At 45.5% G+C, this 14,724-nt stretch overlaps 1 protein-coding gene across 1 annotated transcript in view; it reads left to right on the plus strand.

Annotated features, from left to right (window-relative positions):
* The window catches only part of LOC139274793 (neuronal PAS domain-containing protein 2-like), a 238,266-nt gene that overhangs the window by 125,036 nt on the left and 98,506 nt on the right, over positions 1-14,724 (plus strand). The window contains exons 4-6 of the mRNA XM_070891488.1: positions 1,636-1,784; positions 9,549-9,640; positions 10,229-10,318. Coding sequence (XP_070747589.1) covers positions 1,636-1,784; positions 9,549-9,640; positions 10,229-10,318 — 331 coding nt within the window. The remainder of the gene's footprint in view (positions 1-1,635; positions 1,785-9,548; positions 9,641-10,228; positions 10,319-14,724) is intronic.

Raw genomic sequence — 14,724 nt, forward strand, 5'->3', positions numbered from 1 at the left:
GTCAGTGGAATTCTCTCCATGTCAGTGTTATTCCTTGCTAGCAGAAGCTCAAATGCAAAATTATCCAACATTTATTGAACTAGGTTTGTCAAGGCATGCATTAGGCAATGAGAAATTGCTAATTGGCAGTTTGTATCCTGGAACTTCCAAAACCTAGTCAAATTAGTGAGACATCAGGCCTCATTCTCTCTCTTCTGCTGCCCAATAATTAAAAAATGATCATTTCTGGCATAAACAATTGTTTGCTCATACACCCATTTGGGAATACTAATCAGATCAGGGAAGTGAGTAGCTCCTAAGAACGTACAATACATTTTTAATGCCAGGCTCTGCAGCTTTTCTGTTTTTCAGACACATATGTAACATTGTACAAACATGAGAAGTGTGTCAGGAGAGCCGGTAAAGCCTATATAAATCTTTAGAATAGCTCATATTTTCCTGTATGGGCAGGTATTGAAAGGTAAATTCAGTGATTGCACGTCAGGGAGTGCAGATCAAAGATAGGGTTACGTCACTGTAGCACTGATTCTCCAGCCCACGCTCCTTTTGAGCACAGCTCTCTGGTGGCAGCGTACAATCACTGAATTTACGCTCAATTATTTTGATCACCTTTGAATAGCAAATTTTATACACATTTATACCCATATAAGAACATTTTTTTGACTTTAGTGGGGAAAAGTAATAAGATAATACTGTAACTAGGCATTATTGTTGTAACATATTGCCTGTATTCCTCTTGTTCTGATGTTTCATTTGAGCAGACTTAGCCTGACACCTACTTTAATACAGAATTCTTTGTTAGTTGAATAATAACTTAAGTATTCCAGTAGTAGTCCATCGATGGTGGGACTTCAGTAGAGACCAGAATAAAAAAAGACCAAAGGTTACACATGTCTACACAGCTAATAAGAATAAGATATGATGTGGGTCACATTGCACTTCATTGCGCCTGTTTCCCAGGTTGAAAACTGGAGCAAATAAGTTCAATTTAAGAGGCAACCTCCAGCACTTGAACAGCATCGGAAACTCGCTCAATGCTGTATTGATTCAGATGCAATAGAGGTGTCCCTGGAAGCCGCATAAAACAGGCGTTAGGCCTATTTGAATATATTAACATTTCTTAACTGTAAATTGATTTATCCTGACTGCAGCAGGTGTTGGGCCTACTGCACTCTGGATTAACACATCTACGTGTGGTATGACTAGTGCTCCTTAAAGATAGTTCATATTGGGAATCTGTTTCCAAGATGGATGGGATGCTCTCCTTTGCATGCTAGATGTAACAAAATCATAAATGTATTTATAAAGAACACATTTCTGATTTTGCTACAGTTAGCAAACAAAATAAATTATTGTCTATGGAAAAAGCAGTGCATGATCATTGTACTGATGGTACAGGAGACAGTTGCTGCTTTGTGATCTGGCTTGAAGCTGAACCCTAGTCTGATTGATAGAAGCTATTTGATTGACTTTCTATCAGCCATTGGAATCAGATATCCTACAGTCATGGGTGAAAGCAAAGTTTTAAAAGATTTGTGAGAGCAGGGACTGGTTCTGCTCATATCTGTATCATTTTATTAATATATCGTGTTTCTTGTTTGATGACATATTATATTTTATTATATTTTAATTTAGGGCTTCACGTAACAAGTCTGAGAAAAAGAGACGCGATCAGTTCAATGTCCTCATCAAAGAACTCAGTGTCATGCTTCCGGGCAGTATGCGGAAGCTGGACAAATCTACAGTGTTGCAGAAGACAATCGACTTTTTACAAAAACACACTGGTAAGATAAAACTGATCCAACCCAAAAGCTGAGGTTAAAAGTTTTGGCTAAGTGAGTAAAAGCACCACATATGTGGTACTCAGTCATGCAGGCTAGAAGAGGTCCAGGTGCAATTTCTGTTCTGTATATATTTTTAAGTCATTTTCAGTCATTTAAAATCAGGTTACTCACAGGTGGTAGATTGACACTATGATTTAAACTGCTTATTTTTTGTGATAATCCCATTTTCAGCTTTATTAATCAAAACGTATCAAGTTAACAACCCTAAATATATATCAAGGAATATTTTTTAAAGTAAATTTAAAAACATTTACATTTTAAAACACTGCCCTATTGTGCTGGTTCATGGCAGTTTTTGCATCTGCCGATATGCAAATGAGTTTGAGTGGAATCTTAGTGAAAAAAACAATTTTCAAAACGATTGCAATTTTGGGCGCAATTTGCGCCGGAATCGCGATTGTCCTCAAAGTGGAAAATCTAGTCCATTATGTTTATCAATCTATAAATATAGTCATTCTGCTTTTACAATGATTTTTAAATAGTCACATAAAACTTCTGCATCTAAATTGAGCACGTTAGTTAACTCTTTTAAAGGATTACTATGATTTTTATTCATGCTAGTATGAATAATTTATGTGGGAAGGGTATCATGAAACATTTTTGGATTTCACTCACAACTTGAGCATGATATATTTCAATGCCTTTTATATTGTGAATGTTATAGTTCAATAGACCAAACAAGAAATGGTTAGCTGGTTATCATCATCATCATAGGCAGCCCCTTGGAATCGAGGAAGCAAGACTTGCTTCCACTCTAAACATGAGTTCTTAGGTGACTGAACAGTCCAATACGAGAACCACAGTCCCTGTCACAGGTGGGACAGGTAGTCGTTGAGGGAAGGAGTGGGTGAGACAGGTTTGCCGCATGCTCATTCCGCTGCCGGCGCTTGATTTCTGCATGCTCTCGGCAATGAGACTCGAGGCGCTCAGTGTCCTCCCGGATGCACTTCCTCCACTTAGGGCAGTCTTTGGCCAGGGACTCCCAGGTGTCGGTGGGGATGTTGCACTTTATCAGGGAGGCTTTGAGGGTGTCCTTGCAACGTTTCCTCTGACCACCTTTCGCTCATTTGCCGTGAAGGAGTTCCGAGTAGACCCCTTGCTTTGGGAGTCTCGTGTCAGGCATGCGAACAATGTGGCCCTCCCAGCGGAGCTGATCGAGTGTGGTCAGTGCTTCAATGCTGGGGATGTTGGTCTGGTCGAGGATGCTAACATTGGTGTATCTGTCCTCCCAGGGGATTTGCAGGATCTTGCGGAGACATCGTTGGTGGTATTTCTCCAGTGACTTGAGGTGTCCACTGTATATGGTTCATGCCTCTGAGCCATACAGGAGGGCGGGTATTACTACAGCCCTGTAGACCATGAGCTTGGTGGCAGATTTGAGGGCCTGGTCTTCAAACACTTTTTTCCTCAGGCAGCTGAAGGCTGCACTGGCACACTGGAGGCGGTGTTGAATCTCGTCGTCAATGTCTGCCCTTGTTGATAGGAGGCTCCCGAGGTATGGGAAATGGTCCACGTTGTCCAGGGCCGGGCCATGGATCTTGATGACTGGGGGGCAGTGCTGTGCAGCGGGGACAGGTTGGTGGAGGACTTTTGTCTTACGGATGTTTAGTCTAAGGCCCATGCTTTGGTACGCTTGAGTGAATATGTTGACTTATATCTTGCATGAAGAATCTGACCAGATATTGTGAGCTCAAAGTAATGTGTGACCGTAGTCCTTTATTCAAGTGTCCAGAGTGCCTCTCCAGTCTGTGAGGCCTCCTTATGTACAGGTGTTCCCAAGGGATTGTGGGATCCCTTGGGACTCCAGGGGATGAGCCCTCTGATGGTTGAACAAGGTATTTACAGATTTACATATATAACAACACTCCCCCCCCCCCCCCAAAGTCAATAGTGTAACTATTTACAATGTGAGTCGATCTGGGGCCTTCCTTTCCCTGGTTGATCGTCTCGGTACAAATGCTGGTTTTGGTGAGTCATTTGTTGGGCCCTCACTGGGCTGCTGCGCAGCTAGCCTTGCCGGGCTGCTGGGTGTGGTGAGTCCTGCTGGGCTGTTGCAGGTGATGGGTTCTGCTTCGTGGTCAACCGCTGGGTCGGTTGCCACTTGTTGTGTGTATTGGAGGGTCAAAAAAGGTAGTGTCTATTGTGGGTTGTTCTGGATAGTCCGTGAATCTGAGTTTGGTTTGGTCCAAGTGTTTTCTGCAGGTGAGTCCATTTGAAAGTTTGACCTGAAACACCCTACTCCCCTATTTGGCCACGGCAGTGCCGGGAAGCCACTTGGGACCTTGTCCATAGTTCAACACAAATACAGGGTCATTAATCTCGATTTCGCGTGACACATTTGCGCAATCATGATATGTATTCTGTTGAAGCCGCCTGCTCTCTATCTGTTCGTGTAGATCAGGATGGACTAACGAGAGCCTTGTCTTAAGTGCCCTTTTCATGAGCAGTTCAGTGGGGGGACCCCAGTGAGCGAGTGGGGTCTTGTACAGTAACTAAGCAGGACTCGGGATAGGCGAGTCTGCAGTGAGCCTTCAGTTACCCGCTTCAAGCCCTGCTTGATTGTTTGCACTGCTCGCTCTGCCTGACCATTGGACACTGGTTTGAACGGGGCAGAAGTGATATGTTTGATTCCATTGCGGGTCATGAACTCTTTGAACTCGGCACTGGTGAAGCGCGGCCCATTGTCACTCACAAGGACATCAGGCAGGCCGTGCGTAGCAAACATGGCCCGTAGGCTTTCAATGGTGGCAGTGGACGTGCTTGCCGACATTATCTCACATTCAATCCATTTGGAGTACGCATCTACAATCACAAGGAACATTTTTCCCAAGAATGGACGTGCGGAGTCGACATGGACCCTGGACCACGGTTTGGACCGTTAGTGGCGCCTCCCTGGGTGCATTGCTTAACTGTGAACATGTGTTACATTTGTGGATTCTAAGTCCGCATCGATACCGGGCCACCGCACGTGGAATCTGGCTATCGCTTTCATCATTACAATGCCTGGGTGGGTACTATGGAGGTCACTAATGAAAGTGTCCCTGCCCTTTGTTGGCACCACTACCCGATTACCCCATAGGAGGTAGTCTGCCTGTATGGACATTTTATCTCTGCGCCGCTAGTCCGACTTTATTTCTTCCTGCCTCTCTAACGGGACACCAGACCAACTCCCGTGGAGCACACAATTTTTTACTAGTGACAGTAAGGGGTCCTGGCTCGTCCAGGTTCTAATCTGTCGGGCGGTAACAGGTGATTGCTCACTCTCGAATGCTTCCGTTACCATAACTAAATCTGCGCGCTGTGCCATCTCCATCCTTGTGGTGGGCAATGGCGGCCTACTGAGAGCATCGGCTCACTTTTCTGTGCCTGGCCTGTGGCGGATGGCGTAATTGTATGCGGACAACATGAGCGCCCATCTCTGGATGCGGGCCGATGCATTCGTATTTATCCCCTTACTTTCAGAAAAGAAGGATACAAGTGGCTTATGGTTGGTCTCCAATTCAAATTTGAGCCCAAACAGATATTGATGCATTTTCTTTACCCCATAAACACAAGCTAACACTTCTTTTTCGATCATGCTCTAGGCCCTCTCAGCCTTAGACAGACTTCTGGATGCATAAGCTATCGGTTGCAATTTCCCAGATTCATTAGCTTGTTGCAATACACACCCGACACCGTATGACGACGCATGGCATGCTAGTACCAAACGCTTACATACAACACAAGCAATTTGTTTGAGCATAACAGTTTTCTAGCTTTCTCAAAGGCATTTTCTTGGCTTTTACCCCATACGCATTCATCTCCTTTACGCAGTAAAGAGTGCAGTGGTTCTAATAGTATGCTAAGACCCGGTAAGAAGTTACCAAAGTAGTTCAGGAGTCCTAGAAACGACTGTAGCTCCATCACGTTCTGTGTCTCGGTGCGTTCTCGATTGCCTCCGTCTTTGAATCGGTGGGCCTGATGCCGTCCGCCGCGATTCTTCTCCCCAGGAACTCCACTTCAGGCGCCAGGAAAATGCACTTCGAGCATTTTAACCTGAGCCTCACACAATTAAGTCGACTAAGAACCTCCTCCAGATTCTGCAGGTGCTCGACGGTGTCCCGACCTGTAACCAAGATGTTGTCCTGGAAGACCCCCGTGCGCGGGACCGACTTCAGCAAGCTTTCCATGTTCCTCTGGAATATCACCGCAGCAGATCGAATCCCAAACAGGCATCTGTTGTAAATGAAGAGACCTTTGTGCGTGTTGATGCAGGCCCTTTGATGATTCCTCCAGCTCCTGCGTCATGTAGGCCGAGGTCAAGTCGAGCTTCGTGAACATTTTTCCTCCCGCCAGCGTTGCAAATAGGTCGTCTGCCTTTGGTAGCGGGTATTGATCCTGCAGGGAGAAACGATTGATAGTTATTTTGTAATCACCACAGATTCTGACGGTGCCGTCTCCCTTGAGGACTGGAACAATCGGACTGGCCCACTTGTTGAATTCGATCGGCAAAATGATGCAGCCGGTCCAGCTCGATCTCCACCCTCTCTCTCATCATGTACGGTACCGCTCTCGCCTTGTGATGGATGGGTCACGCCCCCGGAATCAAATGGATCTGCCATTTTGCTCCTTGGAACTTCCCGATACCCGGTTCAAACAGCGAGGGGAACTTGTTTAAGACCTGGGCACACGAAGTGTCGTCGACAGACGAGAGCACTCGGACGTTGTCCCAGTTCCAGCATTTCTTTCCCAGCCAGCTCCTGCCGAACTGCGTGGGGCATTTCGCCCGGTACCACCCAGAGTGGTAATTTGCACACCGCTCCATCGTAGGAGACCTTTGTGCACTGCCGATTACGGGAATCAGTTCCTTTGTGTACGTTCTCAGTTCAGTATGAATGGGATTCAGGATTGGCCTTGAGGCCTAGATGCACCACAATTTATCGAAAGTCTTTTTGCTCATTATTAACTGCCTCGCGCCCGTGTCCAGCTCCATTGACACTGGGAGTCCATTTAGCATTTTCGGGGGACACTTTGTGGTAAATGTATACACCCCATATACCTCTGCCTCCTCAGTCTGAGGCTCTGGTTCGTCGTGATCCCCCGTGGATCTGTCCTCCTCTGCAACATGGTGGTTTGCAGGATTAGCAGGGTTTGTAGCTCGCCTGCACATACGTTGGAGGTATCCCATTGTTCCACAGCCCTTGCAAACATATCCTTTGAAGCGGCATGAATGGAAGCAATGATCACCTCCGCAGCGCCAACAAGGTGTTAATGGCCTTGCATTCACCACCATTGATGTTGGACTCTGAGACATCTGCGGACATGCAGCTGCAGGCATGTGAGTCCTGTCATGTACGTTACGATTCGAAAACAACATTACTTTGTTCACAGTACTTGCAACAGCACTTGTGTGCTGAGAGATTTGTTTGGTATTATCACTGATGGCGATGAACACCTGGGCTATCGGTATGGCTTTGCTCAAGGTTGGGGTCTTTACAGTCAAAAGTTTGCGAAGTATTACTTCAGGCCCAATGCCAAGTACAAAGAAGTCCCTGAGCATGTGCTCCGAGTGTCCTTCAAATTCGCAATGTCCTGCAATGTGTCTTAGCTCGGCGACGTAGCTCGTCACTTCCTGGCCTTCAGACCTCTTGTACGTGTAGAACTGGTACCTCGGCATCAGAACGCTTTCCTTCGGGTTTAGATGCTCCCGGACCATTGTGCACAAATCATCGTATGACTTCTTTGTGGGTTTCACTGGAGCAAGCAGATTTTTCATGAGGCCATACGTTGGTGCCCCACAAATGGTGAGGAGGATCGCCCTTCGTTTGGCAGCTTTCGCTTCTCCTTCCAGCTCATTGGCCACGAAGTATTGGTCGAGTCGCTCCACGAAAGTTCCCCAATCATCTCCCTCAAAAATTTCTCCAGGATGCCCACGGATCTCTGCATTGTTGCGGTAGGGTTCATTATCTGTATCTCGTCGCCAGTTGTTATATCTTGCATAAAGAATCTGACCAGATACTGTCAGCTCAAAGTAACGTGTGACCGTAGTCCTTTATTCAGGTCTCCAGAGTGCCTCTCCAGCCTGTGAGGCCTCCTTATGTACAGGTGCTCCCAAGGGATTGTGTGATCCCTTGGGACTCCAGAGGATGAGCCCTCTGGTGGTTAAACAAGGTATTTACAGGTTTACATATATAACATTGACAATAACTTGGAGTTCAGCCTCTGTATGTGTGCAGACGCAGGCGTTGTCCACGTACTGTAGCTCGATGATAGAGATTGAGGTGGTCTTGGATCTGGCCTGGAGACGACGAAGGTTGAACAGTTTCCCACTGGTTCTGTAGTTTAGCTCCACTCCAGCGGGGAGCTTGTTGAGTGTGAGGTGGAGCATTGCAGCGAGGAAGATTGATAAGAGGGTTGGGGCGATGACGCAGCCCTGCTTGACCCCGGTCTGGACGTGGATTGGGTCTGCAATGGATACGTTGTTAAGGATCACAGCCTGCATGTCGCCATGGAGCAGGCGGAGGATGGTGATGAACTTTTGGGGGCAGCCAAAACAGAGGAGGACGCTCCAGAGATCCTCACGGTTGACAGTGTCAAAGGCATTTGTAAGGTCAACGAAGGCCATGTACAAGGGTTGATGCTGTTCCCTGCATTTTTCTTGCAGCTGTCGCGCTGTAAAAATCATGACTATTTTGCCCCATAGGGGACGAAATCCACACTGTGACTCCGAGAGGAGTTCCTCAGCCACAGGGAGAAGACGGTTGAGGAAGACTCTAGTGATGAGTGGCTGATAACAGGGAGATTCCCCTGTAGTTGCCGCAGTCGGACTTGTCCCCTTTTTTAAAGATGGTCACGATCACTGCATCTCTGAGATCTCCCGGCATGCTCTCCTCCCTTCAGATGAAATGAGATCATGCATTCACGGCAATAGTGTCTTTCCGCCATACTTCAGTGCCTCAGCGGGGATTCCATCCGCTCCCATAGCCTTGTTGTTCTTAAGCTGTCTTATGGTTTTTTCTACCTTATGCAGGGCTGGGGTTTTACTGAGGTGGTGGTGGGTAGCATGCTGCGGGATGGAGTCGAGGGCACTCAAGTCAAAGGCAGAGTCTTGGTTGAGGAGATCTTCGAAGTGCTCCTTCCAGCGGGCCCTGACTGTCTCGGTGTGCTTGATGAGTGTTTCCCCATTCTTGGCCAGCAGTGGGGTGGGGCCTTGGGTGTTTGGGCCGTAGGTGGCTTTGACTGCGATGAAGAATCCTCGCACGTCATGGCTGTCGGCCAGCTGCTGTACCTCCTGTGCTTTCTCCATCCACCATCCATAATCAGCTGGTTAAGTAACTGCTTGAATGTGAAGAACCATTAACTAGTAGTGTGATGTAACAAATATTTTACTTCTATATAAGATACAATTATTTTATAAATACTGTTTTTGTTGTTGTTGGTGTGTGGTAATAATAAAGTAGATGTTTAATTATTTTTAAATGGATAGTCTAAACTGGATACAAATAAATGTCTGTTCTGTTTACTATGTCATTCCCTTTAGCTGTTGTATTACAATACCGAGTTCATGCTTATTATGAGGATGTGATTGATTTTTAAAAAGCTGTTTATGCTGCATGATATCTTGTTATAATATGTGTTTAAAACTTTAATATGTAAATATACACCGGGCCAGTGTTAATGTAACTGTTACAGTAAAATACTAAATTTGACCATATTGCCTTTTAGAAACTTCAGCACGGACAGAGACAAGTATTATCCAGCATAACTGGAAGCCTTCATTTCTGAGCAATGAGGAATTTACACAACTGATGTTAGAGGTGACTAATGAAAATGTACTTAAAGAATAGCATCCAGTTGACTTGCTTCATATGTTTTAATCTCTCATTTGATTGAATTATTTAAGGATGCATTGGTGTGAATCATTCTTGGCTTTGCATGGACGTCCAGTGTAAGTCAGGTGTTAAGGCAAGAACTGATTCCCAAGATTCCCCACGTGCTTTTTTCTGGTGTCAGGTCAGGCCTGGCACTGGATCAAGCTGCAGTCACACTATAACAGTAACACCCCACCACTCAGTGGGGTGGTACATCTTTGTACGCCAATGCACAGTGTCACCATTACAAAGAATCTGTCAAAAATAGAATGCATTGTGCATTTGATTTGGATTAAAGGTATCAGTTTACAACATGGAAAATTGTGCAACAATACATAATATAAATTATTTTTATATAAGTTGAAAATCATTGTGTTTGATGAGCTTTTAAAAAAAATTGTTGTCAAATAAGCAATCTCTACATTTTTTTAATTTCCGATGGAAAAAAATTATTTTAGTTTTCAAAAGGCATTTCAACATGAAGTTTTGTTGGAAAGCACTGACTGCTAGTGTTTTTTTACCCAATCTCTGTAGGCATTAGATGGCTTCATCATAGCTCTAACAAAAGATGGAAATATAATTTATGTTTCTGATAGCATCACACCTCTACTTGGGCATTTACCTGTGAGTAAAATAATGTTATAATTACATTTTCTGTTGAACACAAATAAGTTTGTTAATGCTGTAGGTGTCTCTGCCATTAATTAAAAAAAAATGTTAAACTTAAGTTTTGGAGCTCCATTTTAAAAATACACCAGACTAACAATTTAAGGGGAAAATCTGAGAATATCTCATTTTTGTGGGGCTTTAGATTTCAGATGCAGAAATGTATACAGCAATGTGTGTTTTAATTGACTCGTCTGACCAAACTTTAAAAGTAGTTTAGTTTAGCAGGAACTCCTTAGTAGTTTTCAGAATATGCATGTATTTCCGATAATTTAGCATATGCCAATATCATTTTTATTGATAATCATTACAAATTAAAATGCATTCAGAGCCATTGTACTGAATTCACAATGCGCCTTTTTTAAAGATTTGGGACAGAAATGTTGCTATTGTCAGATTTTTTTGTAAATTAATTTGAAGTTTGGGTGTTACTTTTAAAATTGAACATAGCAGTAAGTATTTTTTTACTTATCAGATTCTATATATAGGATCATATTAACATAAGGGACAGGGGTAGGCCACTCAGCTTCTTCAGCCTGTCATTCAATTAGATCATGGCTGAACTGCAACTCAATTCCATTTACACGCCTTTGCTCCAAATTACTTGATACCCTTACCTAACACAAATCTATTGATCTTAATCGTGAAAGCTCCAATTGTTCTAGCATTCACAGCCTCTTGGGGAGAGAGTTCCAGATTTCTACTACTTTGTGTGAAAAAGTGCTTCTTAATTTCGCTCCTGAATGGCTTAGCTCTAATTTTAACATCATGTAACCTCGTTCTTGATTCCCCACCAAAAAAAGTCATTTCTCTGTATCTATCCTATCAAATCCTTTTAACATTTTAAACACCTCGTTCAGATCACCCCTCAAGACCAGCCAAGTTATTGTAACTTGTCTTCATAATTTAATCCTCTTAAGCCCCGATATCATTCTGGTGAATTTGCACTACATATCATATCATCATAGGCAGTCTCTCGAAATCGAAGAAGACTTGCTTCCACTCTAAAAGTGAGTTCTTAGGTGACTGAACAGTCCAATACGGGAATTACAGTCTCTGTCACAGGTGGGACAGACAGTCGTTGAAGGAAAGGACGGGTGGGGAGTCTGGTTTGCCGCACGCCCTTTCCGCTGCCTGCGCTTATATTCTGCATACTCTCGGCGACGAGACTCAAGGTGCTCAGCGCCCTCCCGGATGCTCTTCCTCCACTTAGGGCGGTCTTTGGCCAGGGACTCCCAGGTGTTGGTGGGGATGTTGCATTTTATCAAGGAGGCTTTGAGGGTGTCCTTGAAATGTTTCCTCTGCCCACCTGGGGCTCGCTTGCCGTGTAGGAGTTTCCAGTAGACCGCTTGCTTTGGGAGTTTTGTGTCAGGCATGTGAACAATGTGACCCACCCAACGGAGTTGGTCGATGTAGTCAGTGTTTCGATGCTGGTGATGTTGACCTGATCGAGGACGCGAACGTTGGTGCGTCTGTCCTCCCAGGGGATTTGCAGAATTTTGCAGAGACATCGTTGCTGGTATTTCTCCAGCAATTTGAGGTGTCTACAGTATATGGTCCATGTCTCTGAGCCATACAGGAGGGCGGGTATCACTACAGCCCTGTAGACCATGAGCTTGGTGGCAGATTTGAGGGCCTGATCGCTGAACACTCCCTTCCTCAGGCGGCAGAGTCAAGTCATTTGCGCTACACCCCCTCTAAGACCAATGTATCATTCCTGAGGTGCGGTGCCCTCAACTGAACACAGCACTCCAGATGGGCTCTATACAACTGAGGCATAGCTCCCTCTCCTTTGTATTCCAACCCACTCCAACGTTTGTGTCTTTATATTGATTTTTCAATTTCTCACAGCAGAATTTTAATGGCCTAATCTGATGACAACTGTAAAATGTGTAGATGTGATCTCACCACTTACTTTGTCAAAGCAACTGTATAGTATAGTATTAGCCAGTCCCTCGTGTCGAGGATGGCCCACTTCCACACCAAAAGAAGATGAGTTCACAGGTGTTTCAATGAGGGACCTGACATTCTAGGTTCCGAGCTCCATCTTGAAGGGTGGAAGATGCCTGTGCTTGAATTATTTTAACGTGGAGTGGCCATTGCACACCAGCCACCACACGGGCTTGACAGAGCAAGACCTTGGTCCAGTGGCAAGGATTAACCAAGACGACTGGAGACCAAGCTCTGCTGCGCCACTCCTGGGCCACGACCCTTTGGCTCCTCCACTCTGACATCGCCGCTCCTGGGCCACAACCCCGCTGTTGTTATATGCTGCGCCACTCCTGTGTCATGACTCCTTCGCTCCTCTATACCGACACTGCTGCTCCTAGGCCACGACCCCGCCACTCCTGGGCCACGACCCCGCTGTTGTTATTGTTGCGTATGCAATAAGTCAATAGGCTTAGTACTGTAAACTCAATCAGGTACAACCTGACTACTTTATTAGCTCTCAAAGTGAGGATTAAACATGGAGGCTTTCTTTATATACAAGGGCTGCACGTGTGTGTCTGTGGCCTAATGACCTCCGGCGGTCGCTCCCCCTGGTGGCAGGTAAACCCAGGCATACATACATTACATCATTGCCCCCCCAAGATCTTGGTATCAGTCTTATTTACAAATTGAGATGGTCCGGGGTTTTACGCTCCCTAGTTGATCGTCTCAGTTTAATTCCAGATCTGGGTGAGCTCTCCCAGTCATTCATGAGTTGAGGCTGGGTAGCCGATCTAATGGGAGTGGCGGTGTCCATGTCGGGAATTGAAGGTCCAGATTAATTGACAACAGCAGGGTCTTTTGATGGCTGAATATGAATCGGTTGGTCATTGATGGTGTCTTCTTCAAGCTGTTCCGGTTCGTCTGTGTGCCACAATTTCATCTGATCAATGTGCCACCTGCATGTTTGCCCATTAGTGAGCCTGACAATAAGCACCCTGTTACCCTCCTTGGCCATAACAGTGCCAGTGACCCACTTGGGGCCTTGACCATAATTTAGCACATACACAGGATCACTAATAGAGATGTCGCGTGACACGGCAGTGTGATCATGATACCACTGCTGATGTTGACAGCTGTTTTCGACGTGATCGTTAAGACATGACAAGCGAGAGCCTGGTCTTGAGACCTCTCTTCATCAACAGTTTGGTAGGGGTGACCCCGGTAAGTGTGTGGGGTCTTGTCCTGTAACTAAGCAGTATGCGTGACAAGCGAGTCTGCAAAGAATTGTGAGTTACACGTTTCAGGCTCTGCTTAATGGTTTGGACGGCCCGCTCCGCTTGACCATTGGACGCGGGTTTGAATGGTGCTGACCTTACGTGCTTGATACCATTAAGTCTCATAAACTCTTGAAACTCCAAACTCATGAAGCATGATCCGTTGTCGCTCACAACGAGACCATGAGTGGCGAACATGGCACAAAGGCTCCCAATGGTGGCTGTGGATGTGCTGGATGACATGATTACACATTCTATCCATTTAGACTATGCATCCACCACCACCAAAAACATTTTGCCCAGGAAAGGATCCGCATAGTCGATGTGGATCCTCGCTCATGGTTTGGCCACGGCCACAGACTGAGCGGAGATTCCACTGGTGCATTGCTTAACTGCATGCAAGTGTTTCACTGATGCACGCATGACTCAAAATCAGAATCAATGCCAGACCACCAAACGTGAGATTTGGCAATGGCCTTTATCATCACAATATCGGGATGGGTACTGTGTAAATCCCATACAAATCTCTCCCTGCCTTTCTTGGGCATAACAACACAATTATCCCATAGCAAACAATCAGATTGAATGGCTATTTCGTCTTTGCGATGGTTGTAAGGTTTGATCTCATCACACACTTCGCTGGGAATGGCCGACCAATCACCACTAAGGACACAACGTTTTACAACCAAGCAGATCGGATCCTGGCTGGTCCAGGTCCTTACTTGTTGAGCAGTGACAGGCGACCCTTCACTCTCAAAGGCATCCATGACCAACAATTGGTCAGCTGGCTGTGGCGTTTCCACCTCCGGCGTGGGCAACAATAAATGGCTCAATGCATCGGCACAATTCTCAGTACCAGGTCTATGGGGAATGACATAATCGTAGGCAGATAATGTCAGCGCCCACCTCTGGATGTGGGACGATGTGTTGGTATTGATACCTCTATGCTCTGAAAACAAAGATATGAGCGGCTTATGATCGGTTTCAAGCTCAAAACGAAGCCCAAACAGATACTGGTGCAGCTTTTTAACCCCATATATGCAGGCTAAAACTTCTTTCCCTGCCATGCCATAGGTTCTTTCCGCTTTAGACATGCTTCTCGACGCGTACGCAACGGGTTGTAGTTTGCCCGACTCATTGGATTGTTGGAGCACGCAA

This window comes from Pristiophorus japonicus, chromosome 10 (assembly GCF_044704955.1).
Source record: "Pristiophorus japonicus isolate sPriJap1 chromosome 10, sPriJap1.hap1, whole genome shotgun sequence".
Taxonomy (NCBI): domain Eukaryota; kingdom Metazoa; phylum Chordata; class Chondrichthyes; family Pristiophoridae; genus Pristiophorus; species Pristiophorus japonicus.